Source organism: Vombatus ursinus, unplaced genomic scaffold, assembly GCF_900497805.2.
Source record: "Vombatus ursinus unplaced genomic scaffold, bare-nosed wombat genome assembly UNPS02014884.1, whole genome shotgun sequence".
NCBI lineage: Eukaryota > Metazoa > Chordata > Mammalia > Diprotodontia > Vombatidae > Vombatus > Vombatus ursinus.
In genome coordinates, this window is record NW_020954662.1 from 5,021,870 (window position 1) to 5,048,145 (window position 26,276).

At 45.5% G+C, this 26,276-nt stretch overlaps 1 protein-coding gene across 5 annotated transcripts in view; it reads left to right on the forward strand.

The window, feature by feature from the left end:
- LOC114028479 (E3 ubiquitin-protein ligase UBR4) overlaps positions 1-17,173 on the forward strand; it is a 147,511-nt gene extending 130,338 nt beyond the window's left edge. For all 5 annotated transcript variants that reach the window (XM_027842727.1, XM_027842724.1, XM_027842725.1 and 2 more), the window contains 5 exons: positions 81-275; positions 2,552-2,776; positions 8,356-8,446; positions 9,553-9,715; positions 16,775-17,173. In XM_027842727.1, the coding sequence (XP_027698528.1) occupies positions 81-275; positions 2,552-2,776; positions 8,356-8,446; positions 9,553-9,715; positions 16,775-16,839 (739 nt within the window). In that variant the 3' untranslated portion in view covers positions 16,840-17,173. The remainder of the gene's footprint in view (positions 1-80; positions 276-2,551; positions 2,777-8,355; positions 8,447-9,552; positions 9,716-16,774) is intronic.
- Positions 17,174-26,276: the final 9,103 nt, after the last annotated feature.

Here is a 26,276-nt window from a genome sequence, read left to right on the forward strand (position 1 = left end):
AAAGAGGGGGAAGGTAACATTTTAAATAAGAAGTTAATGTTTCCATTTCTTCTCCTGATCTTTCTTTTTGCTTTCTCCAGACATAACACATACCTCCAGGAGTGCACGGGACAGCGAGAGCCCACGTATCAACTTAATGTTCATGACATCAAGTTACTCTTCCTCCGTTTTGCCATGGAGCAGTCATTCAGCGTAGACACAGGAGGTGGCGGCAGAGAGAGCAACATACACCTAATCCCGTACATCATTCACACCGTGCTTTATGTCCTGAACACGTCAGTATCCCCTTCTAGTCCACCCAGCCACTCTCCTCCTCTTCCCTCAGTTTTCTTTGTTCCATATGTTGTTTCCGGAGTTGATGCTACAGGGAGGCCAACCATCTCTGAGATGTGACTGCCACTACTAGGAAAAGGAGGGGATTGGCGTTCCAAATGCTTTCCTTGCTTTGTCTGTGGGCTGCCAGGCGCAACTCTTGAGCTGGGTCATCAGCCCAGGGCATAGTAGAAAATGGCTACCATTGGCCAGACTGAAGGCCTATTTGTTCAAGAGAAATACCCGAGTCTGTTGCCTTCATCTCCCTCCTAGATGCATTTGGGCTGTATGTGTGTCTGTTGATGCTGGCGGGGGGGGGGGGGGGGACACGGCTAGAGATCACCTGGAAATGTCATCTGAATGGGAAGGCAGCCAGGAGAGAAGACAGCTTTGTTCATCCAGACCTGAATTATAGAGCAAATAGGTTGGCATCTCCAGGTGCTTTAGGAAGTGCTTAGGAGGGCAGAAAAGACAACTCACAGGGACAGTGACCACCTCCCTGCCTGTCCCGCCCCATGTCTGCCAGGAGTGACAGTGTATCTGAAGCCTTGGCCAGGCCCCCAAGGCTAGTTAGTGTGAGGATGGTCTTCCTTTGCTTTTTTCGGTTCTGCCTCACACTGTAGTTCTCCCTCCCATTTCCTTGTAAGAAAAAAGTCTGGTCTTGTCACCCATTCTTCATTTAGAAATAGAATGCACCCAGGCAGGTCCATATTTCAATGCATCGTCACTCGCTAAAAGATTTAGTCTGCTACGAAGCAGCGTCAGCACGGGCATCAGTGCACTTCCATCTCTTTGTGCTATATTTGGGGACTCACGCAGGGCCCATTCATTACCTAAGGAGAAGCACGGAGGCTCAGAAAGGGACGTGACTGTGAAAGGATTCAGTGGTAGAGCCCTAGCACTCACTGTGGATGTAAGGTCCGGGGCTCAGTCAGGGTCCAGGTGACTTTGGGTTTGATCCCCTCGGAGACCAGACGTGTGACTGAACTCCCGGTGAGGACCCTCCATCTGCCACAGCAGAGCAGCACCTTCTGTGACCTGAGGCTTAGAGGGGAGGGTAGCACCTGGAGCAGGTGGTCGAGTCAAGTAGAGATGGATCCTGCTGGCAGCATATTGATGTAGAGAACCACAAATTAGCAGCTGTTTGTGCTCTGTTGTATTTTTATTTATTTTGTTCAGTGTTTCCCAATTACATTTTAATCTGGTCCTGGCTCCTGCTGCCCTTGTGTTTGCCACCTCTGGTCCGGGGTGACAGGATCAGTCAGTATGTGTCAGCAGGGGCCCTTTTGAACCTGCTGAGGTTCTGCCTGTCTCTGAGGCCTGCTGTCTCATCTGCCACACTTCTTACCTTTGGCCAGTTAGATTTACACTGAGGGAAAACCCTTCCATTATACTAGATCACAGCCCCATCCAGATATTTCTTCAACTTGTGCCCTTGATGGCAGCTAGGCACACCTGAGGGTCTGGATAACTCAGTGTAAAGCCATGCCTGGATGGTGGATTAACAGCGAGGTCCTCACGCACGAGGGCTGGGGAGCAACCTCCATTCCAGGGAAACAGAGCTCTTGATTCCATCCTGAGTTGTACAGTTAAACCAGCCTACAGAGGCACAGCGTGGGGCTCCACAGGCATTTCTCCTTGTGGAAAATGAGGAGTGTAGACTAAAGGATCTCTCAAAAGTCCCCTTTTTACTTCTAGAATTCTTGGTTCCAAGTCCTCCTTCAGCACTGACACATCTGTGTTAAGAGTTTTGTTCAGCTCTGACATTCTAACACACTGTTTTCAGGGCCTTTCCAACTCGCACATTCTATAATTATATCCTTGGCTATTGTCTGGAAACTAGGGGAAGGAAACAATGTTTTTCTTGCATTCCCTCCTCCAGTTCTCCCCAGACCACTTTGTCAGGCTCAGTTTAAGGCTGCCTGCCATCTGCACCCCGGATTCCAAGATGCTGATGTAGGAGGGCAGAGTAGGGAGGTAGGAGCAATGTTGGATGCAGAGGACAGAGAAAACCTTGTCTTGACATAAAGAGAAAAGAAAACACTTCACTGTAAAGATACAAACATAGCCTAAGCTTTGGGTGTACGTCATGTAAAGACATGGAGAACTGGCAGGCAGGGTTGGGGGCGTAGTGCCGCTGATCTGGGAAAACGTCAAAGAGGGGCTCAGAGGTGAAAAGAAGGAAGCTTTGGTCGAGCCCTGGTTTCACATATTTTGGGGGGTGTTCTTTGTATTACAGAACCAGGGCAACTTCCCGAGAAGAGAAGAACTTGCAGAGCTTTTTAGAGCAGCCCAAGGAAAAGTGGGTGGAGAGTGCCTTCGAGGTGGACGGGCCCCACTATTACACTGTTCTGGCCCTTCACATCTTGCCCCCCGAGAGATGGCGAGCCATCCGAGTGGAGATCCTGCGGAGGCTGCTGGTGATCTCCCAGGCCCGAGCGGTGGCGCCAGGGGGAGCCAGCAGGTCAGTAGTCCCAACCTTGCCTGTCTTCTTTGTTCCTTTATGAAGTGGCTGCCCTGTGGTCGTGACTAGTGTATTCTCCCTGTATTTAAGAGTTGCTTAGCAACATGTATGTACTAAGTGAAGGAATGTTTATTTGACTCAGTAACTGATGTTAACCCTTTCTTGTCCTGTCAGCCAAATTCATTCACATTGAAGCTGATGTCCATGCCTGACAGTTGGCTTTTACCCCTGACAGTCCCAGTTCATTTCTTCCCATGTTGTTGTTTTTAAGTGACTAAAAAGTCACTTGCTATGTGAAGGTTCTGATACTCAAGCCAGCCGAGTAGGTAGGTGTCACAAGAGAGACACAAGTGGGGAAGGGCAGGAAGCCCTGATCAGGATTCTAGTAGAACCCATTCACCTTGATGTATAGAATAGGAGGAGTTCAGAATGGAAGGAACTCAGGGCTTCCTTTTCTGATTTAAAAATGAGCAGTAAGTTCAGCTTCCTGGGGTAGAATTACTTTGCTCTGTTTGGCCATTCAATTAGCATGCATTTGTTTAGTGCTTATTACATACTAGGCACTGTGCTCATTTCTGGAGATTTAAAAAAAAAACTACAAAAAGCAAAAATAGTTCTTCAGTGATCTTATATACTAATATGGGGGAGAGGAGGCAACTTGTGTAAATTAGAACTTAGAATATAAATACAGAGTAGATGGAAAAGCCCTAGTAGCTAGAGGGAACCAGAAAGGCCTGCTGGAGGAGAAACCAGGGAGTCCTAAGAGTCAGATGTTGGGAGGGAGAGCATTTCAGGCATAAGGAATTCATACAGAGGCACAGAGATAGGAATAAGAGATGGAGCCCAATATGGCGGCATCTAGGGTATGTGGAGCAGAGTCCGAGGTAGGAAGAGGTAGGAAGGGGCCAGGTCATAAAGAGCTTTAAATGCCAAACAGAGGACTTTATCTGTGATCTTGGAGGTAATATGAGGGAACCACCAGAGTTAACTGAGGGGAGGTGATATGGTCAGACCTACCGTTAAAGAAAATCACTTTGGCATTGAGTACAGGAAGGAGAGACGTGAGGCAGGGAGACCAGTCGGGAGGCTATGAGAGGTGATGAAGGCCTGAACTAGTTTGGCAGCTGTGGGAGTGGAGATGAGTTGTGAAAGTAGAAACAAGATTTAGTAACATAACTGAATCTGTCTGGTGATTGTCTGGTGATTGGGAGAGAGGAGTCCAGGATGACACCACGGCTACACACCACGGTGCCTGGGAAGAATGGTGCTTTTAGCAGAACAGTAGCAAGGTCTGTCATGGAGAAGCTAAGTTTGAGGGGCTTACCAGACGTGAAGGGAACTGGTGACGTGAATTTGTAGCTCAGGAGAGAGATTGGACTAGATTGATAGGTCTGGGAATCATCTGAGTGAAGGTGATAATCGAACCAGTGAGAGCTAGTGAGATCCCTAAATTCTGTCGCCCTCTTTTTTTCTCTTGACTCTGTCCTGTCCTTGTCAAAAAGCCATCGTTCACTCCATGTACTCTACTGTCTCCTCACCCTCACCCTCAAAATAGCTTGATCTTAGAGACCATTTGGACCAATCTTCTCAATTTACAGATTAAGAAACTGAGGCCAGAGAGTTGAAGCACCTTAGCGCAGGTCACACAGGGAGGGAGTGGCAGAGCCAGGGCTCAAACTCGGGTCTCTGAGCCCCCATTCCAGGGCTCTTTCTGGTAAACATTCTGTCCCCTCAAGGAATATTTCAGGCAGAAACAGGCCAGTTGCTATCAACTTTCCATGATTTGGACCTAATGAAAAGTTCCCCCAGAAACACTCTTTTAGAAGAATGAACTCCAAGTAAAGAAGCCGTAATGCTCTATGCTCTCTTCCAGATCAAACACTCTGTGATCTTAGGACACTGGGCCTCTCCCACTTTCCCAGTGTTTCCCAAGAGGCTAAGACCCAAATTATTAGTAGTTAATTTGCTTCCTTAAACCTGGAATAAGGTTAAGTTAAGGATACTGGGCTACTGATAAAACTCCACTTACATTAATGGAAAATGTGGTGATTGTTTATTTGGTTATGGCTCTGGAGAGCAGGCATGTGATCTTAGCCCACAAGGGCCTGTTTGAATTCAATTAAGGAGCTGGAGTCCATTACCATCCAAACCAGTTAGAGAAAAGATGATTTGGTTGCAGCCCAATTAGGAAATCCTGCATTAGCCACACTCTGAGTTGCCATCTCTCTGTAGCAGTTTAGTCACCTTTACTAATTGGCTTTAAATAATTAAGTCGGGTAGAGCCACCCAAGATTTCTGCTTACTAAAGCAAGGCAGCCAAAGGGAACAACACAAGGCTGTAGGTGGTCTGGGAGAAATGGGCAGAATTCTCACTGGCAGAGACTGGGTCTGTGTGGGTAACAGAGACCCCTGGGAGGAAAGAGCCATGCTAGAGGTGGGGTGGGGAGACTCATCCTTTTGGTTGGTGCCGTTGTCCTAGGTTCCTCCACAATAAATGGAGAGAGATAGCAATGGATGCATAGAAGTAGAAATAGAAGTCTGTTATTGACTATTAACATTTGTGCAAGGGTTACAGAAATAAACGCCTTCCCAAAAACTTATTAGTGATGGGACCTGGCGCAGTCTTATATTTTCTGCCTCTCCCCTTCCCCGCTTAGTACAGTGCCTGGCACATAACAGATGCTATAGAAATTATCATTCCTTTCTCTTTCCCTTACTGTCTAAATGCATAAATCCTCATCTATAAAATTTCAAAGACTTTGCAGATGTCTGTGGCTAGCCATACGTCATAGCAAGTGAAACATACAGAGAGTTGCCAAAGTAGATTATCATTATCATACAAGGCACCTGCTTCTCAATGAGTTTAGCCTTAGAAAGCAGCAGGAAAGGCTTCCCACTGTGAGAAAGGAAAGGGAATAAGTGCTCAGTGGGTAATTGGTGGCATTAGAAGAAGCACGGAGTTTACCATCCCATTGCAGCTAAATATGCTTCAGCTTTTCTCTTGACTCATTCCTACCTTATTTAGAAATTCATTGAGGAAAACTTAAAAAAATTTTAACCATGAACTTGGATTTCTTTGGAACTAGAATGTCATCTTTAGTAATCATAGAATTTCAGAATTGTATGATGCCTAAAGGATCCAAGAAGCCTCTTAAGGTTGGAAGAACATTAGATGGCATTTAGTCCCCCCTCCTACACCATGAAGGCATGCCCTTGATGCCATCCCTGAGAACTGCTTTGTATTGTTTCAGCTGTTAAGATTGCCTCCAAACTAGGAGTCTGACATGTTCCACTGGAGCCCTACACAGATGCTTTTGCATCTGTAGAGCTGGGACTTTGGATTCTGGCCTAGTGAGATTTCTCTTCATAGCTGTCCCACTATGATCTTTCCTAGAACTAGGATTTTTTCAGAGAAGGTCACAGGGGTTCTCCTTGTTTCCCAAGGAGGAGACTGAACTGAATCACTGGATTAGCTGAGGATGAAGCTACTTGGAGACCAAGGGGTGTGGTAAAGAGCCCTGGGATTATCCTAGGATTTAAAAGGTGTTAGGGTGGTGCCAGTGCGCCCTGTCTTGCCATTTGTCAGTGCAGTTTTTCCGTTCTGTTTTTGACATGATATGTATTTGGTGAATTCTGTTTGTTTGGCTCTCCTGGCTCACTGTTAAAACTCCCTTCACCCTAACCCTGCCATCCCCACTCTCTTTGCCCTCCAAAAAAGTAGGGGAAGGGGAATGGGCCCAAACTGGGAAGGGATGAAGCGACGTGAATCATCTTGGCCTCTTGGCATCTATAAAATGTAATGGCTGCACTAGGGTGCCCATGGCTCCCCACTTCATCTTGCCAACAAGGAAGTCAGGGCCTAGAGAGGGGAACACACTTGCCCAGTGTCACCTTGGTGAGTGAGGGACAGATTGGCATCTAAAACTAGGTCTCTTTCCATTGTTTGAGAATGATGGCCAAGCAGAGCTTTAGCTTCAAGCAGATCTGCTACAGTCAGGCAATGCAGGTACTTCTTGCCATTTCCATTATACCCCGTGATAATTCATCAAAACATATTTCTGAGGAGAGGGAGAAATTTAAAACTCAAAATCTTATGGAAGTGAATGTTGAAAACTAAAAATAAATTAATTCATTATTAAAAAAAAATAAAGAGGACTCAGAAGCCCAAGCAATTCTTCATTAAAAACAAACAAAAAAACCACTATGTGCTTCTAGAGAAGAGGTATTCCATTTATGTTATTATGTTTAGTTGTTGTGCATATTGGAAATCCAAATGTGTATGGGTTGCATTAATTTTTAATTGATGACAGCAGTGACATAGTCACTCAAAAATACAGATTTTTACTGTATCAGGTAGTATTTTTTTAAGTAGGAAAATTGTTGTGAAGTTACTGGTGTGCTAGAATATATTAGAAAAAATTTAAAGCTGAAAAAAAACCCCGCATTTTTAGCACAACATTATGATACAAGGAGAGCCATTGGGGCATAATCTGGAGAGAGGGCTGGCCTTGGAGTCAAGGAAGACCTGACTTGAAGCTCTGTTTCTACTCATACTAGCTTTGTGACTTTGGGCAAATTCTTTAACATCTCATTGCCTTCAGGCAAATCTCTTAGACTCTAAATTACAGAAACCCAAATGCTAATGTTCATCGGTGGAGGCAGTTTTCACTAAAGGAGTTCAAAGATGCTAATGAAATCACCAGTCACCCCCTAACAATAATAATACAGTTGCAGTCCTTTTTCCAAACCCAGTTTAATTGCTTCTTTTCATGTAAAAGTGCTAGTTTTGGGGGCAGCTAGGTGGCACAGTGGGTGGAGCACCGGCCCTGAAGTCAGGAGGACCTGAGTTCAAATCTGGCCTCAGACACATAACACTCACTAGCTTTGTAACTCTGGGCAAGTCACTTAACCCCAATTGCTTAAACAAAAAAAGAAAAAAGAAAAACAATAACAAAAAAATTACTAGTTTTTCATGAAGTCACTGAGAATATTACTATTTAACAGGCTGAACTCCAGGTTTACCTCTTTCATTGTAAGCTGTTTCATGTAAGAAAACATATTCTTAGAGACATATAAACCAAAGTATTGCCCAGCATTTGACCACAATCAGAAATTTCAATTTGTTAAGTAAGACATAGTGGCCCTGGAGTTCTACTTCAGTCATGACATCAATATAGTGGTTCCTTCCATTGGTGCACGTCTTAACCCTTGCCCTGCCTCCTTTCCTGGGAGATTCTTGACCATGATCTCCCATGGATTGTCCACAAGGGTCTACCTGTTGTGATCAAAACCATGTTATAGGATTTGTCCTATTTTGTGGGTCCCAGCATAACACTGGGCTAAGACTGGCTCACCTCCTTTTCTGATACTGTCTTTTTTCAGTGATATTTGGCAGGCCACTTGTGTTCAGGTCACACACAGCCCACTCACCCCTACTTTGGGAATGTTAGCTAATTCAGCTAAACATTTTCCCTCTCAAAGTCTGAGGTTAGCCACATCGGGTCTGTGAGCCATGTGGGACAGTCCGTTCTCAGGCATTTCTGATGTTGCTGACAACTCACTTTCCTGTCTCCTCCCAGACTGACAGATAAGTCGGTGAAAGACTACTCAGCCTATCGTTCTGCACTTCTCTTTTGGGCCCTAGTCGATCTCATTTACAACATGTTTAAGGTAAGAAAGCTGCCTGCGGCTCTCCTCAGGTGCAAGCACGTGGCAACCTTTGGTGAGCCAGGCGACTTCCCTGAGCGTTGCTGGCTTCCCTCCCTCTTCCTCCTCCTCACCTGCTATTTCCAAGAACCCAAGGTGACTTAAGCAGGGGAAGAATCCCCCCTCTTCATTTCTTTTTGAAGAATATCCCCTCTCCTTGCTCCCAACTCAGCTTCTTGAGGAAGCCTTCACTCCTTTAACATTGCTCATGCTTTCATGATATGTTTTGATACAGCCTGGCACTTTGTGATGCTGATGAGGATTCTTAAGCCATTTTTACACTTGGAAGTTTTGTATTTCTAGTCAGAGCATAAGCTCCCTCAAAGCACGTAGGACGAAGACAGCATGTCATAGCTATGTAACTTTAGGCAACTGATTTCCTCTGTTTACTATCTGCAAAATGACTTCTGAAGTCTCTTTTAGTGTTAAAATTATATGGTGAGTAATAATTCACACTTAGTGCTTCCTCACAATAAATAGCCCAGGGAGGTAGATGGTCAGTGTAGGCAGGGCTGTCATAACTTTACAGTGGCCCAGAGAGTCTGAGTGATTTTTCTACATCACACAGCTAGAGAGAGGTAAAACTGGGACCCAGATCTTTTGACTCCTACTGCCCTTCCACCTGTGAAATCTGTAAGATCAGGTCAGTTAAGACCGTGGCCCACCTCTCTGCCAAATTTTCAAGCACTTTGTTTTCCCAGGCTGAACGAAGCAGTTCATTTGGGGCCTTCTTTTGGAAGTGCAGGAATGAAATATGCTAGGGCAGAGAGGTTCAGTCACTTGTAATGGCTTGCCTACTGGTCCCACCTCCCTTCTCTCCCCCTCACCTCAGCTAGTTGAGGAATACTGATTAAGGTGAGGCAGTGTCTAATAATGGGTTATTAGGAGCAGAATGAATTGGGGTTTTGTTGTTCTTGGAAGCCATAAAAGGTCCTCCAGCTATAACTTTGATGTTTATAGCAAGTGGTATATTTTTCCAAGAGACTGAAATAACTGGATTGTCTTAAGGAAAAACCAAATTGACCTTGAGTAATATTTGTCCTGACCCTGTCTCTTGTTGGTTCTTGCAGAAGGTGCCTACCAGTAACACAGAGGGAGGCTGGTCCTGCTCTCTAGCTGAGTTTATCCGCCACAATGACATGCCCATCTATGAAGCTGCAGACAAGGCCCTGAAAACGTTCCAGGAAGAGTTCATGCCTGTGGAAACATTTTCAGAGTTTGTGGATGTGGCTGGTCAGTGTCACTCTTTTCCCTTTTATTCATTCATTTATAAATCACATAGCAAACTAAGGTATTGCTACTAGTTGTGCTGCTGTTCCTTTTGGCCTCTCCTGTACACTTAGGATCAGTGCAGGTGTAAAGTTGAGGTAAGTTAAGGATGCCTGCATGGAACTTGGATAAGATACAAACTTGAGTACACAGCATTATATTGTAAGGACATTCAAGAAGTCTAGAACAAAGTGCTTATGAGATCCAGGGGGAAAGGTCTTACCTACAGGAGATTGGGGAAGCTTCTTGGAGGAGGTGGCATACACATGAGGCCTTAAAGGATGGGTAGAAATTCAGTAGATAGAGAGGGAAAGGGAGGGTACTCCAGGTGGAGAGCAAAGGGGCAGGAGCACAGGCATGTTAAAGGGATGAAGCATAATCCTTTTAGGCTCCAGCAGAAGATTAATATGTGTTGAGGCTAGAGAAGTAAAGGGACCCCAGAGTGTAGAGGTCCTTGAGTGTTAGGCCAAGAGGTTTGAAATGTACTCAGAAGGTATCAAGGGACCATTAAATATTTTGGAGCAGAGAAAGGAGTAACCTGATCAGTTCTATGTTGAGGAGTCTATAAATACTTTGACTCTATGATTTGTTCAGTCACATAGTAGAGGTATCATCGGAAGTTGCCTGGGACACAGCTTAATTGACCTGCCCAGGGTCACATAGGAAGTCATTTTTAGAGGTGGGATTTGAACCCCGGTCTTCCTACATAATATGAATCTGACAGGCAGTGGAGAATAGAATTGGAGGAGGTGGGAAGCTCTGTTAGGAAGCTACTACATGAATTCAGGTGGGTAGTAATGAGACCCTGTACTGGAGTGGTGACCATGGGAATAGAATGGACATCAGTGATGTTATCACAGTGGAATTACTGGGGCTGTGTGTGTGTGTGTGTGTGTGTGTGTGTGTGTGTGTGTGTGTGTGTGTGTGTGTGTGTGTTCGTTACAGGTGAATGAAAGGTGAGGAAAAGGGAAGAGTCAAAGATGCAGGGTGTCACAGGCAGAAATAGTGAGATTAGAAGGAAGATCAGGTTCAGGGGGAACAATTATAATCTCTGTTTTAGAATGCTTAATGCAAACTCTGCTTTAAAGGTCATCACCTAAGCCTTCAAATCACCAGGCCAGAACTGGGAGTCAGACATTCAAAGACACTTGTTTAAGGAGGCATAGGAAGGAGTCTCTGGGTTCCTGCTGTCACCAGCTCTCCCTGGCAGACTCTGGAAGATTTGTGGAGATGCCATCCCACTTCTGGGCCCAATCCTGCTTTTGTGAGGGCTTGAAAAATTAGCATATGAATGGAAGCTGCTCTCTGGGGCTAAGCAGTCCCCTTCTCCTGCTTCATTTACTCTCCCTGGAGCTCGGAGCCCCTGTGTCTCTGCTGTCTTGTGGCAGGAGCTCCACTTGGTGGGAAAGGTACAGGTGATGAACTCGATCTCTTTGCTGAACATCTGAGCCCTAGGAGAACTCCTCTTTGTGGAATCCTTTCAAGGTTACAAAGCACTCTCTCTTTTTTTTCTTTCTTTCTTTTTTTTTAAAGGCAGTTGGGGTTAAGTGACTTGTCCATGGTCACATAGCTAGTAGGTGTCAAGTGTTTGGTCTGAGGTCAAATTTGAACTCAGGTCCTCCTGACTTCAGGTCTGGTACTCTATCCACTGTGCCACCTAGCTGCCCCACAAAGTACTCTCCTACAGATGATCTTCCATCTCGACAACTCCCTTCTGGTGCAAGTAGAGAAAGAGCAGGATTATTCCCATTATACAGCTGAGGAAACTGGGGCTTAGAAAGATGTAGAACTTGTCCAGAGTCAAGTGGTAAGACTCATTCCTGAAACCAGATGCTGCCGCATGCCCCAGAGGCTTCTCACTTGGCAGGGCAGGAGCTACTGAGGCAGAAAGCTTTTCACGTTCTGCTCGGCAAGAGAACGCAGAGTGGAGAGTGAACGTTACCATACGTCAGAGTTGTGGTGCTGCTGCTTCTGTTCTCTGTGATGTGTGGCTGATAAATGCATCACCCGAGTCTGGGCTCGTGGGTCTGTGATGGATTCCAAATAGAAAGAATGGTAAAGCCAAAAGAGACCCTGGGCATCATCGGGTTCAATCTCTTTCATTTTTTATGGATGGGGAAATTGAGGCCCAGAGAGGACACTTGCCTGAAGTCACTCTATTAATTCAGGTCAAAATGTCATTGTTTTTGTGCAATGGCTTTTGTAAGATTTATAGAGCACAGAGAAAGTGATGCTAAGGAAGTGAGTAGTGTTGCCTAGTGCACAGAGCCGGGGCCTGCAGTCCAAAGACATGGGCCTGTGTGGCCCTGGGCAGGTCATTTCCCCTCTGTGGGTTTCGTTGTCTTTCTCTACAAAATGGGAATAATAATTCTTGGGTTTCCTTATGGAATTTAAAAAACAAAACAAGACACTTTTTCAGTTTTAAAGCACTCTAGAAATGTGAGTTGCTCTTGTAATTGGGATCACAGAGTTAGAGCCAGAAAGAAATGGAACGAGGTCTTCTAGTCTGAGCCAGAGGTCCCGAAACCTTCAGCAGCTTGCCAGAAATCACCCAGGCAGTATTTAGCAGAACCAGGATTTGAACACAAGGCCTCTAGCTTGAAATTCAGTGGTTTTGCTACGGTGCAGCATGACCCATTAAGTTGGAGCTGGAAAGAACTATAGAGATCACCTTGTCTGACTCCCTTGTGCAGTTGAGGAAACCGAGGCCCTGAGAGGTTGTAATCACACAAGTTATACATGTTTGTAATGGAGGTTTTTATGGTACTTTGTGGTTTACAAAGTCAATTCACATAGATCAGTTCATTTGATTCTTACAGTCTTGCAAGTCAAGTGTTCTAAGTATTATTCCCATTTTATAGATGAGGAAGCATAAGAGAACCACAGAGATTAAGGGACTTCCCCAGTTAGCACAGAACCAAGACTTCAGCCCAAATCTTATGACTCCCACCCCAGTGCTGTTGGCAAGATGTTGCTCTTTAAGACACACTCTAAAGATCAAAGCACAAGAAAAGCAGAGCACATTTCTTCAGAGGAGAGAAGATAATATTGGGTGGTTGATTTCACAGGAGGCCGTCACTGTGAGCCTGGACTAGAACACAGGCCTCCTGGCTCCTGGCTGCCTTTGCCCACTGTACAGATATTGTTCACAGCAAACTTGCTGTCCTAATTATGAGCACACTGGAATATACCACGTGACCAGGAAAAAGCAACTTCTTAGAGACCAGCCTGGGACTAAGCGTCTGCAGTGATCCATCCAGGATTTCTTCCTCGAGCTAGGTGAGCCTCATGAACATCCTTCCTGTTGTTTTCTAGGCAGCCAAAAAAACTCTGGCCTCAGAGTGTAGAAGCCTGTCCTAGGTCCCCACTGCAGCACTTCAGAGCCAGTCCATCACTTTGCTGAACCTCAGTTGCCTTAAAAATAAGATATGGATGACAATACTCATACAGACTTGCAGGCCACCTGACAGGATGGTGGTCTAGACATATTCTCTGGTCTTCACAGTCTCTCACACCTCTTCAAAACAGAAATTATGTGCCAGAGATAAAGTAGTTTCAGCTGTCTCTCTAGTATAGGAAACCAGGATTCCAAACGAGGTTAAAACTCCATGAACTAACTAACCCCTAACAAGTACTCACCCCTTACCTGCTCTCCCACCGTTCGCCATACTCCAGCACCAAAACTGCCTAAGCCACTCCACAGGCTGATAATAGAGCTCAGCTCAGAGATCCGGACTCCATACTGCAGAAATCTGCTGATATGTGATAGAAGCCGGGCAGCACATGGAGACCGCTGGGCCAGAGAACTGAGGAACAGGGGGAAGGAGAAACTGCAGCACTCCACTAACCCTGAAGGATAGAGTCCGGTATCCAGATAGGATCAGTTCTGCCCCTCCCCCCAGAAGTTACTTGGGATAGAAACTGGGCTGGTGAACTGTGAGTTGTCCAGCATGGGAGGAGGCTGAGAGCTTTGAGGTCCAGCTCCCGGGGAAACTGTCATCAGAGAGGACCAAGTCAGAAAGTGAGCAATGGGGGGAAATAAGAAAAGATGGAAATATCGGAGGAAGAAAATTCAAGGACCTTGAGCTTAAGTAGATAAACCAACAGGGAAGACATTAACAGCCCAAGGAAATAATGGTCTCCATATTTAGCACAGGAGTTCAGGCACCTGTGGATGAATACTGCAAAACAGAGGAAAATGATTCAATACGTGATGAGGCAGAGGGCCCTGTGGATTTTGAGGAGAAATGGTACCACAGCAAATGGTTTAAAAGAGAATAAGAATTGGGCCTGCACAGCGGGAATAATTGGCAAAATTAAAAAACTTGAATCCTTCAGTGGCAAGTCTCCCCAAAGAAACAGAAGAGAAGATAACTGATTGGGAATGCAAATACATGTAAGTGTTGTTGTTATTCGTCCTTTGTTCTGTGACATCAGGAGGGTGATGTCTTGGCTTGCAGGTGAATTGGATTTAAGTGAGGCAGAGCTGTGCAACGTCATCAGCCTTACTCTGTTCTCCAGAGGAGTGGAAGTAAAGGACAATCTGGAAGAAGAGAAGCATAAAGCAGTGACATTAAAGGAAGTGTGCTTTACATGTAAGACAGGATGCATAGAGACAGCTTTAAGGATTATAGGTCTCCCAGCAGAGTACAACAAATCAAAAAACCTGAACACTCCATTACAAGAGAAATAGTACAAGAAAACTTCCTGGAACTTCTGAACACAGAAATTGAAGTACCAATTGAAAGAATCCGTAGATTACCTCCAGAAGAAAAAAAAACCCAAGGCTGCAAGCTCCCAGATACATAGTCCTTAAATTTAATAATTCCATTGAAAAACAGCAAATTCTGCAAATGACCAGGAGAAAAGACCTTCAGATGTAAGGGAAAGTAAATTCTAATGACACATTACTATTCTAACCCACCAGAAAATGCAAGCAAGAATGGAATAATGTGTTGCATAGAGCAATAGAGCACAAGGTGACCTACCCTATAAGTCTCCTAACCTAAATGAAAAACAATGGTGGTTTGACAGTACTTGTACTGTCAAAGTGCAGGGAGGGTTAGTGTGAGGAACACATTGTAAAGCTTATACTGTAGAAATAATAGTAATTTTAAAAATTATTTAGTCCAGAAACTTGCCCTCTGGTTCTGGAGGATATAGATGTAGGACAACTTAGATCACTTGGTCACTGAAAAAATAAGTTTTTATTATCATCATCATTAATTATGGGCCCGCTTTCTTTCACCAAAGGGACTGTAGAAGATATCCTTTAGCTTTCTATTTGACTGTTCTTTGGGTTTGATCTGATGGGAAGCTTTGTATCATTTTACACCTTTTGTTTCTGCTTGAGCTCAGTCATCCCGCCTCCATCTACATGGGACATCTAGTCATTGCTATTTGGACTTCTTATTTCTTCATCCCTTCCTAGGGACATGATCTCTCTTCTCTTAACAATGTCACCATCTCACAGTCTGTGGCAAGGAAGTTTGCAAGCCAGCACGAGCTCCTAGCAGAGGAGGGAGGGCCTTTACATTTTTAGACCCTTAACCTCCTTTCCTGCCCTTCACAGAAAGTGAAACTGTGGCAGAGTTCGCTTCAAGTTAGGGCTTACGGGGGGAAAGGCTAAGAGGACTCCGTTCAGGCTGGCACTTGGCCTCAGTTTGAGAGGCAGTGTTGTTTATCTCAGCATGGTACAGGGAGGAGAAAGGAGCTGAATGAATCCACAGGCAAGTTGGGGCGGCTGATTGACTTTCAGGCTCCTCCTAAGCCAGAACTTTATGCTATAACTTCATTATTTTTCCTGAGCTGTTATGAACTCCCAGAACACACAGACACACCTATTTTCAAATGTAAGTTTAAAATTTTTTTTTCAAATTCAAACAGAAATGATTTCTACCACTTCTCCCTGATATCCTTATGCATAAATGAGACCATGTTGACCTGTCCTCTAATAAATATTTATTGAACATCTACTGTGTGCAAGGGTCCTGTGCTTAACATAGACGGTGTGCAAAGATGATGACAGCATGGGCACTGCCCTTACGGAGCCTGGCACAGCCTAGAGGCTGGGATGATAGCAAGGCAGATAATTACAAAACAAGACAGATAAGTGTCACTGTCACAAAAGAGGTACAATTCAAATGACTTTGGGACCTCAAAGGAGGGGCGACGTCACCTCTCCCAGGGGACATTAGGGAAGGCTTCTTTAGCTGGGCTTTGAAGCATGCATAGGATTTTGTCAAATATTGGAGCTGGGAAGGAGGGGGCAGCCCACACGCTTATTCCAGGAATGGGGAACAGGCCCCTTTGTTCAGAGTAGGGGAGGAGGTTGTGAAAGAAAGCTGGAGAGGTTAAGGGGCAAGAGCACGAGGGCTTTGGTCGGCAATGGGGAGGCCTCGGAATGAGCATCTCTGTTTGGTTAGTCATGGCCTCTTGCCTCTGGCTCCCTAACCCAAGAGAGCCAGAGCCAGACGATGAGGGTGGCGTCCTACAGGCTTAGGATCGTCCTCACAGAAATGCTTTGAGAGGGAGTTGTAGCTGACCATCAGCTCTGTTGTCAGCATCGTCACAAAGTGCTGGCGTTAGGCAGCTTTGGTTTGAATCCTGGCTTGGCGACTTCTTAGCTGTGTGACTGTGGGCAAGTCACTTCCTCTCTCTGAGCTTAAAAGCAGTGTGGGGGGCAGCTAGTTGGCGTAGTAGTTAGCACTTGGCCTTTGAGTCAGGAGGACCTGAGTTCAAATCTGGCCTCAGACACATGACACTTACTAGCTGTGTGACCCTGCAAGTCATTTAAAAAGCAAAAACAAAAACACAAACACAGCATGGGCTGATGCTGCCTCCGCCCCCTCTCATCTGAGCCCTGTTTCCAGGTGGCTTTCGGCTCTAAGCCTCAGGGCTTCCCTTGCAGACAGGGCCCTGGGGTGGGGGTGGGGGGCAGCCCCCCACCTGCTCCGGATTGTGACTCAGCAGGACCTCCCAGGCTCCTCTGATCCTGACAAACTCTCCTGTGCTATTTTCCAGGACTCCTCTCAGAAATCAACTTCGCTGACAACTTCCTGAAGGACCTTTTGAACTCAATCCCCTGACCACCCAGCCCAAGAGAGTGACCGGCCATGATGGACCCCAGCCTGCCTTCCTCCCCTGTGTTTCTTCTTTCCTCGTGCTTTGGTTTCTTTCCGAGGGGCGCTGCTGTTAGCGTCCCCCCTCCCCCTCAGTTTGTGTGGGAGCAGCTTGGGGGGTTTAGACTTTCCTGTTTTATCTTGTGTGTGGTGCATTAGCTATGAAGTTATACGTACATACCCCAAGCAATTGGAGGACCCTGTACATACCAAGGGGCCATGAGTTGTCCTGGCCAAACAATACTTGAGTGTGCACATCTTGAGAAATAAGTGAATGAATAAATACCCATTGAAAAGGACATTTTGGTTGGTGCTTACACCTTTCAGTTTTGCTGGTGACGAACTTCTTTTCCTTGAGCAAACCCAGCAGTTTCAGAAGTTCAGCAGAGACCAATGGAGGAATCAGGATCTCTTGTCTTGGAGCCCCTTGGTGGAACAGGATGGGAGGATGTCAATGTGTCTTGGCTGGAGCAGCATTCCTATCCTCCTGAAGCCAAAGCCCATACCTTTTCTCTTAGTAACTCACCTTTTACAGTCTGGATCACGAGAACACATGATGCTTAATGCTCTCTGATAGGGGAAAAAAGGGGGCTATAAAAATAGAATGTCTGGCTTCTGAGTTCTTATCTGGAAGACAACTATGCTCAGTGGTGGCTGAGAAGCCACTGACAGTCATTTGGAAGTGTCTGGGACTTTAGTTTGATCCCACAGTCCAACGATTTGGGCTGAACTCAGTGAACCACATGCATCTGAACCCTCTGGCCACAGCCTCAATGCTGCTTAGCCAGTTTGCTGTTTGCTGAACCACGCAGGTTTACTGGCATCCTGGATTTTTTCTGTAGCCGTTCTCAGATGGTAGATGTTCAGCTCATTAGCGTTTATTAAGGGAGGCTATATGCTCGGTACTGGGAATATGAACAAGAGCCTTGCTCCTCTAAGGGAGGGGGACAAGGTACAGCTACCTCATCCCCCCTCCCTTAGAGGAGCAAGGCTCTGCGAAAGAGAGAGAGGTCACTGCGAATGAGAGGGCCAGTGGTTCATTCCGAGCTGCCTGGACTTAACTAGAACCTCCGTGGGCATCCACTGAGGGAATAGAGATCAGGGTGTTGCTCCCCTTCTCACCCTGGCATCTCCCTAGGCCCAGTGATCTTCTTGGTTCTCTGAATTAATATTTCTTCCCTCCCTCCCTCTTCCCCCAGTGTAATTTCTTTTATTGATTTATCTCCTGTTTTTGTCTACCATAGTTGATTTTTCCTTTACCAAGGCAATCTATCTGGGGAAAAAAGATGGCCTTTGCAAGTAGTCATGGAAAATTCTTAACTTGAATTTCCAAAAGCCCAGTTATGTGAGTTCACCTGGATACCTCCTTGGATAGGGTGACTAGTTCAGCATTTCTTGTAGTCCCAAACTAGGGGCAGGAGTGTTCATAGGGAGTTTGTCTTTGACCCTCCTTCTACCATGGAATCATTGAGTATTTCTCACTTAGCGGCTGAACAGAAGGACTACATGTGACTAATTTCACCTTTTTCAGTTTGGTTCTGCAAACAGCACACATTTATTAAGCACACATTATGTGCGAGAATTTTGTGCTACACACTGAAGACATAAAGACAGAACTAGTCCTTGCCTCAGGGAGCTTTCATCCTGTGGAGGGATATAAGGTAGGTTGAGGAAAGAGGGAAACAACACTACTGATTTTTGAGGGAAAGAATCTTACATTATTGAGTGCAAAGTTACTCCTGTCCTGAGGGGAGAGAAGCCCCACAGGAAAAACAGTAAATACTCGTGTTTTCTCTGACACATTCTTTTGGGGAAATCATTAAGCTCTCCTTCCCATATTTCCTCAACTTTTGGAAATCTATAACCACGTACCCAAGGCCCTTCTGTTCCTTCCCATAATAGTGACATCATGGGAAGGTCCAAAGTCCAGGAGGGTGGTGCTTAGAATGCTGATAGCAGCATCCATACCCTCCTTTTCCCTTCTCCTAAACTGTTAAATGTAGGGGAGACATGGAGGGGCAGAGGACCTAGGAGCTGGGAGTCACAGTGCCTGCTTTGGGAGGAGATGCAGTGTTTATGTGATGTGTTCCCTATCCCCCCCCCATAGAGCTTACAGTCTAATGAGGAAATAGGAAACCTCAGATGACTGAGCTCTCAGGTCTTAACTTCTAAATCTCTTATCTTAAAATATCTTCAGAAGAGCATGATAGTACATGGTATTATGTAATAAGTACATTAGAGTGGTACAGATCTGATACCAAAGCGGAAAGACCATAAGGAAGACTTCTCAGAGGAGGTGGCAATTCAGTTGGGCATTGGGGGATAGATCTATGGACGAACAGAGGGAGGAATGATCTCCTAGCCATAGGGAGCAGTAAAAGAAGGCAGAGGTCAGAGAGGGTCACTCATGTTGGAAACTAAGTTAATTTGGATAGAAAATCAGGTTAAAAGAGGGGAGTAATAAAAGAGAAAGTTAGAAAGGGAGGCAAGTACCTTACTCTGGTGAAGCAGAGAATTCTTTCAGGGACAGAAGTGATCATAGAAGAGGAAATGGACAATTTTGCATGCACAAAATGAGGGCAGCTGGTGTTAGAAGAGAAGATGGTATTTGGAGAAAGTGTTGCAACAAGTTCTTTTAAGGGTCTGACATCCAAGATATATAGGCAGTCAGTACAACTGTGTAAAACCAAGAGCCGTTCGCTGACAGGTAAGTGGTCAGAGGAAATGAATAGTCAATCTTATCAGCAATTTTCTACATCACCAATAAGAGAAATGCAAATGAAATTAACTGGTTTCCCCTCACATGCATAAGACTGGCAGGGATAAGCAAAAGATGAAAGTAGCAAATGTTGGAGAGGCTTTGAAAAGATAGGCATGCTCACATGTACTTGGTAGAACTGAGTTGGTCCAACAGTTCTGGAAAACAATTTGGAATTATATCTCAAAAGTCACTGTACCTTTGTCCTAAAGTAGTAAACTCTTTTAACTAGCAATTCCACTACGAGTCAGGTACCACAAGGAGGTTGAAGGTGGAAAACTGTCTCACGAATGCAAAAAATATTTTATTTTGTTAATTTTTTTATTTTAAACTTCAATACAAAATAGGAAAAAAAGCTTAAATACTAAAACTAAAATAATACAAAATGAGAAAAGAAAAAAGCATTGCCATGTGCTCAGCAGAAAGTGAGAGAGGATTCACAATATATGATAAATTTCCATTTCAAGAAAGCCTATATAATAAATACTGCACGTTGTGTTGAGAGCTACAAAAATATTTTAGAACAACACTTTTCATAGTAGCTAAGAACTCAAGACAGAAGCAGGTGCCTCTGTTGAGGAATAGCTCTGCACTGTGGCACATGAATATAATGGCATATTTATGATACCATGAATGGATAGGAAAAATTCAGAGAAGCGTAGACATGTATGAAGCGATGCACCGAATGAGGTGTGTGGAACCAGGAGAACTATTTGTGTGACTGCTGCAGCGACGCAAAGAAAAGCAGCGTTGAAAGACCAGAACTTTGGTCAGTGCAGTGACCAGGCACAGTCTAGTGAAGCTTGCCTCAAAGGGGAGGTGGTGAACGGGGCCACGGAAGGAAGCACTCCTCAGAGCTGGTCAGTGGATCCTCGTTGGTTTATTTTGCTGGACTGTTTATTTGTTAGATGAGGGAGTTGATGGCAATTGACAGCGGTTTTCAAGGGAAACGAAAAAGCGTCGATGAAAGTTAAAAAAAAAAAAAGGGATAGTACAGGACCTCAAAACCTTAAATGTCAGGAAAAGATTTTTGAGATGGACTGAGTAGAGAAAAGTGCCACTGGAGGTTTTTGGTATGACATAGTATCCTAGCTCCAGAGCTGGAAGGAGCCAGCCTTTTACAGAAAAGGAAACCGAGGCCTGAGGTGGGGGGAGGCTCACTTAACCTGCCCAAGGTTGCACAGATCGTAATTGGCAGACAAGACCAAAATCGCATAATAAGGGAACAGCTTTACAAAGGACAGAGGCAAAGAACACTCCTCCCCAAGCTATTGCAGTAGTCCAGGTTGGCAGCAGCGAGCCTAAAGTAAGACACTTACTAGCTGTGTGACACTGGGTAAGTCACTTAACCCTGATTGCCTCACCAAAAAAAAAGAAAAAGCAAAAAAAAGGGGGAGGAGGTGCAGCTAGGTGGCGCAGTGGATGGAGCACTGGCCTTGGAGTCAGGAGGACCTGAGTTCAAATCCGGCCTCAGACACATAACACTCACTAGCTGTGTGACCTTGGGCAAGTCACTTAACCCCCATTGCCTCTCAAAAAAAAAAAGGGTTGCAGAGGAATAAAAGGCAGATTCAGATATGAGAGCTGCTGCTCGGGGGCTCAAGTCATGATTTTGGCAGATATTCTAAAGAAAGGCTCAGCAAAGATGGGGAGAAGACACTGAAGATTTTTCAAACATGCCTCCCTGTTCACCCATTGAGGCCCCATCTTCAGGGCTCCCCTGCCTAAGAAGGCTTAATGTAGACCCAAGAGCTGATAAAATCCTGCCTTCCTCACTCCTACTCTTCTTGCCCAGAGAACGACCCCTTGCCATGTCAAAATTCCCCGTGAACTCAGAAACAGGTGGAACCCCAAAGTAGGCTCATAAAAGCAGAAGGCTGACAGCCTCGCCCTCCTCATTCCTTCGCTGGCAGCCTGGGTTATTTTCTCTGGACAAATCTAAGCTGACGGGTATGTTGGTTGGTGTCCCAAGGTCAAATATAAACTCCTCCACTTGGCATTTAAAGCCCTTCGCAAGTTGGCCTCCACACAATCTCTGATCTAGCTCACTGCCTTGTGTGATGTTCCTCACGCGTCACGATGCATGTCCAGACTGGGCATTTTCCCCAGCCATCCCCGAGCTTGGAATGCGCACCCTCCTCTCCTCTCTCCACCTCTCCCCTCTGGCTTCCTCGGAGTCCATGCCTGTGCCTTCTGAGATCACCTCCCTTTACACTGAATGTCTTGTATGTACGTTGTTTTTTCCCTGTTTCCTCCCCTCATTACAATGTGAACTGCTTGTGGACAGGAGCCTTGTTTTTTGTTTTTCTTTGTATCATCAGAACTTAGTACAGCGCCTGGCACATAGTCTCTTAATAAATAAATGCTTATTAACTGACTGACTGGTCATAGAATGTTAGGTCTTCAAAGGCTCTTGAATTTAGAATGTCAGAGATGAAGAGCCTTTAGAACCCGGAATGTCAGAGCTGGGAGGGCCCTTAGAACCCGTAATGTCAGAGCTGGGAGGGCCCGTAGAACACAGGATGTCAGAACCAGATGGGACTTGGGGGTCAAGGGGGAAGTATGTTATAGCTAGGGGGAGCCTTAGAATAAAGGTTAAAACTACAAAGAACTATAGAGTATAGAATGTCAGAAGTAGAAAGGACTTATTGTCTAGTCCAATCCTTTCGCCCAAAGCACTCAGAAAGAAGCATTTATTAAGCACCTTCTATGTGTTAGGCAATATGCTAAATGCTTTACAAATATTCTTTCATTTGATTCTCCCAACAATCCTGAGAGAGGTAGGTGCTATTATTATCCCCATTTTACAGTTGAAGGAATTGTCCCCAGGCAGGGACAAGTGTTTTAGACCTGTCTCCCCAAAACCTCTGGGTACCTCTAGGGGCCTTCAGCCAGCTCTTCATGTTACTTCATGGGAGAAAACATTGCCGCCCTGAGGGAGCAGCCACCGACCCACATGGGTGCATGCAGTTCTCATGAGAACAGAGGAGAAGAAAACAAAGGTAGCTTGTTTGGAGATCCCAGGTGTAGGCATGACCACATGGTAGGTGTGTGTGTGGTTTGGGTAGGGTGGGGATGGAGAGAGGAGCATGCCCACTGAAATCCTGGTCCAAGCATTTCTCAAGATTGACTGGATTTCTTTCTCTCATTACCATTCTACCTAGGGTCTGTCCTTTTCAGCCTTCCTCCTTTTGGACTTTTCTCTAGAAAAGTCAGGGGTCAGATTTAGAAAACCATCTGGTTTTTAAGGTCCCTTCCAGCTCTAAATCCTGAGATGCTCTAAGTGCCACAACCGTATGGAAGGAGGGCCCTCCCACTCCGATGAATTCCAAGTATGGAGTAATTCTAGTCCAATCCCCTCATTTTAACTGAGGGCCAGAAAGGAGAAGTAAACTCAAGGTCAAACAGGTCATCAACAGGAGAGGCAGGATTGGAACCCAGATACCCTGGCTTTTCACTACACTTCAGGTAGTGAAGGGGCACTTGGCAGGGGCCCTTGGTGATCCCCTCTGTGGACAACCACTCTTATCCCTTGTCTTTTGGGTTCTGACACCAGTATCTGTTCCAAGGTCATACCATCATTGAATTTCGACCTTGCCGTCCCAGCTAAAATCCCACTTTCTCCATGTGACTTCTTTATTCCTCTTCATGCGAGTCCCTTCCTTGTGTTCCTGATTCCCAGTTAATCCTGTCTATATCTAGCTGAAGTCACGGACTGGTTTTGCCTTTTTTTTTTTGTTTCTCCAGAGCTTAGCCCAGTGCCTGGCATGTGTGTAGTAGGTGCTTAATAAATGCTAGTTGACTGGCTGACCAGAAGAGCCCTGCACTCAGGGAGCTCACAGTCTAGTGAGGGAGACAACGTGCAGACAGCTAGATTAACTGATTTACCAGAAATCACGGAGCTCGTTTGTTAGCAGTAGGGCCTAGGATTCCAGCCCGGGTCTTTAGATGCCAGATCCAGAGCTGTCTTGGTTCAGTAGTGGTTACTGCTGTTACACAAAGTCTTGGAAGACTAAGTCATGCTCTAGAAGTGTTTCATGTGGTTGGGTTCCATGAAACTGGATAGATCTGCCAGGGTCAACACCCCACAGTAGCCCTGTCTCAGGCTTGCTCCTCGGCCCTCCTCCAATGCAGGCGCCTTCTGTGGTTTAAGAGAAGCTCTTCTGGCCAGCAGACCTGGAGGCCCTGAAGCTTGTCATGTGCTCAAGGTGGGGACCAAGACAGGGCTCAGAGACATTCTGGCCCAAACCCAAGCCCGCAGAGCCCGATGTTCTCACTGTCAGGTCCTGCTCATGGCTGATGAGCAGGGGCGCTTCCCAGGACTCCAGCCAAACTGCTGACATGGTGGCCCAGCAGGTTTGAGACAGGTTGTGAGCGAGATGGGTGTTATGGGCCTTCCCCACAGGCTGGAGCAGGAGGGACTGGTGCGAGCAGCACTTTTTCTAATGCTGACAGAGGTGGGGGGCAGAATCAAAGGACCTGGGTTCAAATTCTATTTCTGCTCTTTACTACCTGTATGTCTTTGGGCATGTCCCCTAACCTCTTTATGCCTCAGTTTCCTCATCTGGAAAATGAAGGGGTTAGGGTAGCATTGGAAAATAGTTGAGACTGAGTCTTGTGAAATTATGATGACCACATTTGACCCCAAAGAGGAGATTTGAGAAGGCAATTTCTAGCCTTCTTTGCACAGGTGAGGGACTGTGGGTGTGGAAAACTGGCCTGGTGAATAAAGTGTTGGACTTGGAGTTGGGGAGGCCTGAATTCAAGTCCTTCCCCAAACACTTCCTAGCTGTATAACTCTGGGCAAATGCCCTTAACCTTCCTCAGTCTCAGTTTCTCCATCTGTAAAATGGGGGTAATAATATCACCTACCTCCCAGGATGGCTGGAAGGATTAAATGAAATAATAATGGTAAAGCCCTTAGCACAGTGCCTGGCACACAGTAAGTGCTATATATAAATCTTAGCTATTGTTACTATTAGTTTTGTTTTTTTTCCTGTGTGTTGGTTAGTTTTACTGAGCTGTGTTTTTCCTCTTTTTGTTTTGTTATAAAGAGTTAGCTCCCTGGAGGGGGCAGGGAGAGGAAATAATTGAGATGTAAAAATGAAAGATAGCAATGCAAATTTATTTTTTTAAATGATATGTTGTAGGAAAAAAAGGAAAAGATTTTTTTTTTAAATGAGAAGGGTTGGAATCAAGGGCCTCTGAGGTCGCTCCTGGATCTGTCCTAGGAACTTTAATTTTTTTTTAAATTTTTATTATACCTTCTACTTTACAAAACATTTTCCTCACAACAAACCTAAGAAGTAGGCCTTTTTATTTCCACTTTGCAGATGGGGAAACTGAGGCTTGAAAAGGTGAGACAACTTGTTTAAGGTCACACAGGTGGGAAGTGATAAAGCCCAGATTCTCAGAGTTGTTATTAAAATGGTGTTGTCTAGAAGGATGGGAGGTGGGGTAGGGAATCCAAAAACAGCTGGAGAAGAGCCTAGCCCTGGGGTTCTTTCCATTGCCCTAGGCTGCCTACTTAAATATTGTAGCAGCTGCAATTCCACTTACCAAAATTTACCAGACCACTCTCTCATAACAACCCTCTGAGGAGGGTGAGGATTGTCTTCTTTGCACAGGTGGGGAAACTGAGGCTCAGACAGGGCTGTGTGAGTTGACCTTGGTCCCACAGCTAATGTTGGACTTCGGAGACCATAGAATGTTAGAACAGGGATTGACTTTCAGATGCTAATCTAAGGTCACTGTCAGAACCGAGATTTGCTCTAAGCCATCTCTTGTGACTCCAAGCCCAAGGGTGGCATGTGCTGTCCCATACCAGCTTGGGTCCCTTCTTCCCCAACAGACACCCCCAGTGAAAGAGAATTAGCTCTAGTTCCAGATTTGGTGGCGATTGCAACACTCCGGAGCTCTGTAGCAGTTTTTAGGCCCCTAAGGTCTGGGCTCAGCAGTAAAACCAAGAGAGTAGGAGCTAACGCGCTCCTTCCAGGAGGAGGAGATGATTTTCACCCTCCCTCTAGCAGAGGTCTTTCCCTCCTCTGCGAGGGGACCAAGCCTCCTTGGGTCACTACTGTTTCCTAGTTGCTTAGGAAGGTAGGACAGCCCATTATGCTTTGGAAGTGAGATGTGGAGGGTGTTGGTCAGCCTGGGTGGTTCCTCGGGCTCACTCAGGCCCATTGTAAGCTGTTGGGCTTTATCTTCGTGTCTGGTTGCGTCCAGGAATGCCGCCTAGCTGTTCAGCAGCCCCAGTGTGCTGGGTCTATTCAGCAGCTTAGGTCTGAGAGTGACAGGGCTGGCCGTGAGGGGGGACAGGCAGTGCCACTTGGGCCAGGCCAGGTTAAATGAGTTATCATGGTGGAATCAGGGGAAGAGACCAAGAATGGGATTTAGATTCCATATCCTGGCTTGTCTCCCAGTGCCTAGATCCCCATAAAATGGGGGATCAGGTGGCGATGAGGACAAAATACTCCAGAAAAGCCGTGATGAGCAGTAAAGTAATATCAAGTCTAATATATAGGGCTTTAAGTGTTACAAAGCTGGAGGAAATATAAGAAATTGTCACATAATTTTAAAACTGGAAGTACTCTTAGCACAAAGTGTCACAGCTGGAAGATCAGAGCTGTAAAAAGCCTTGAACATG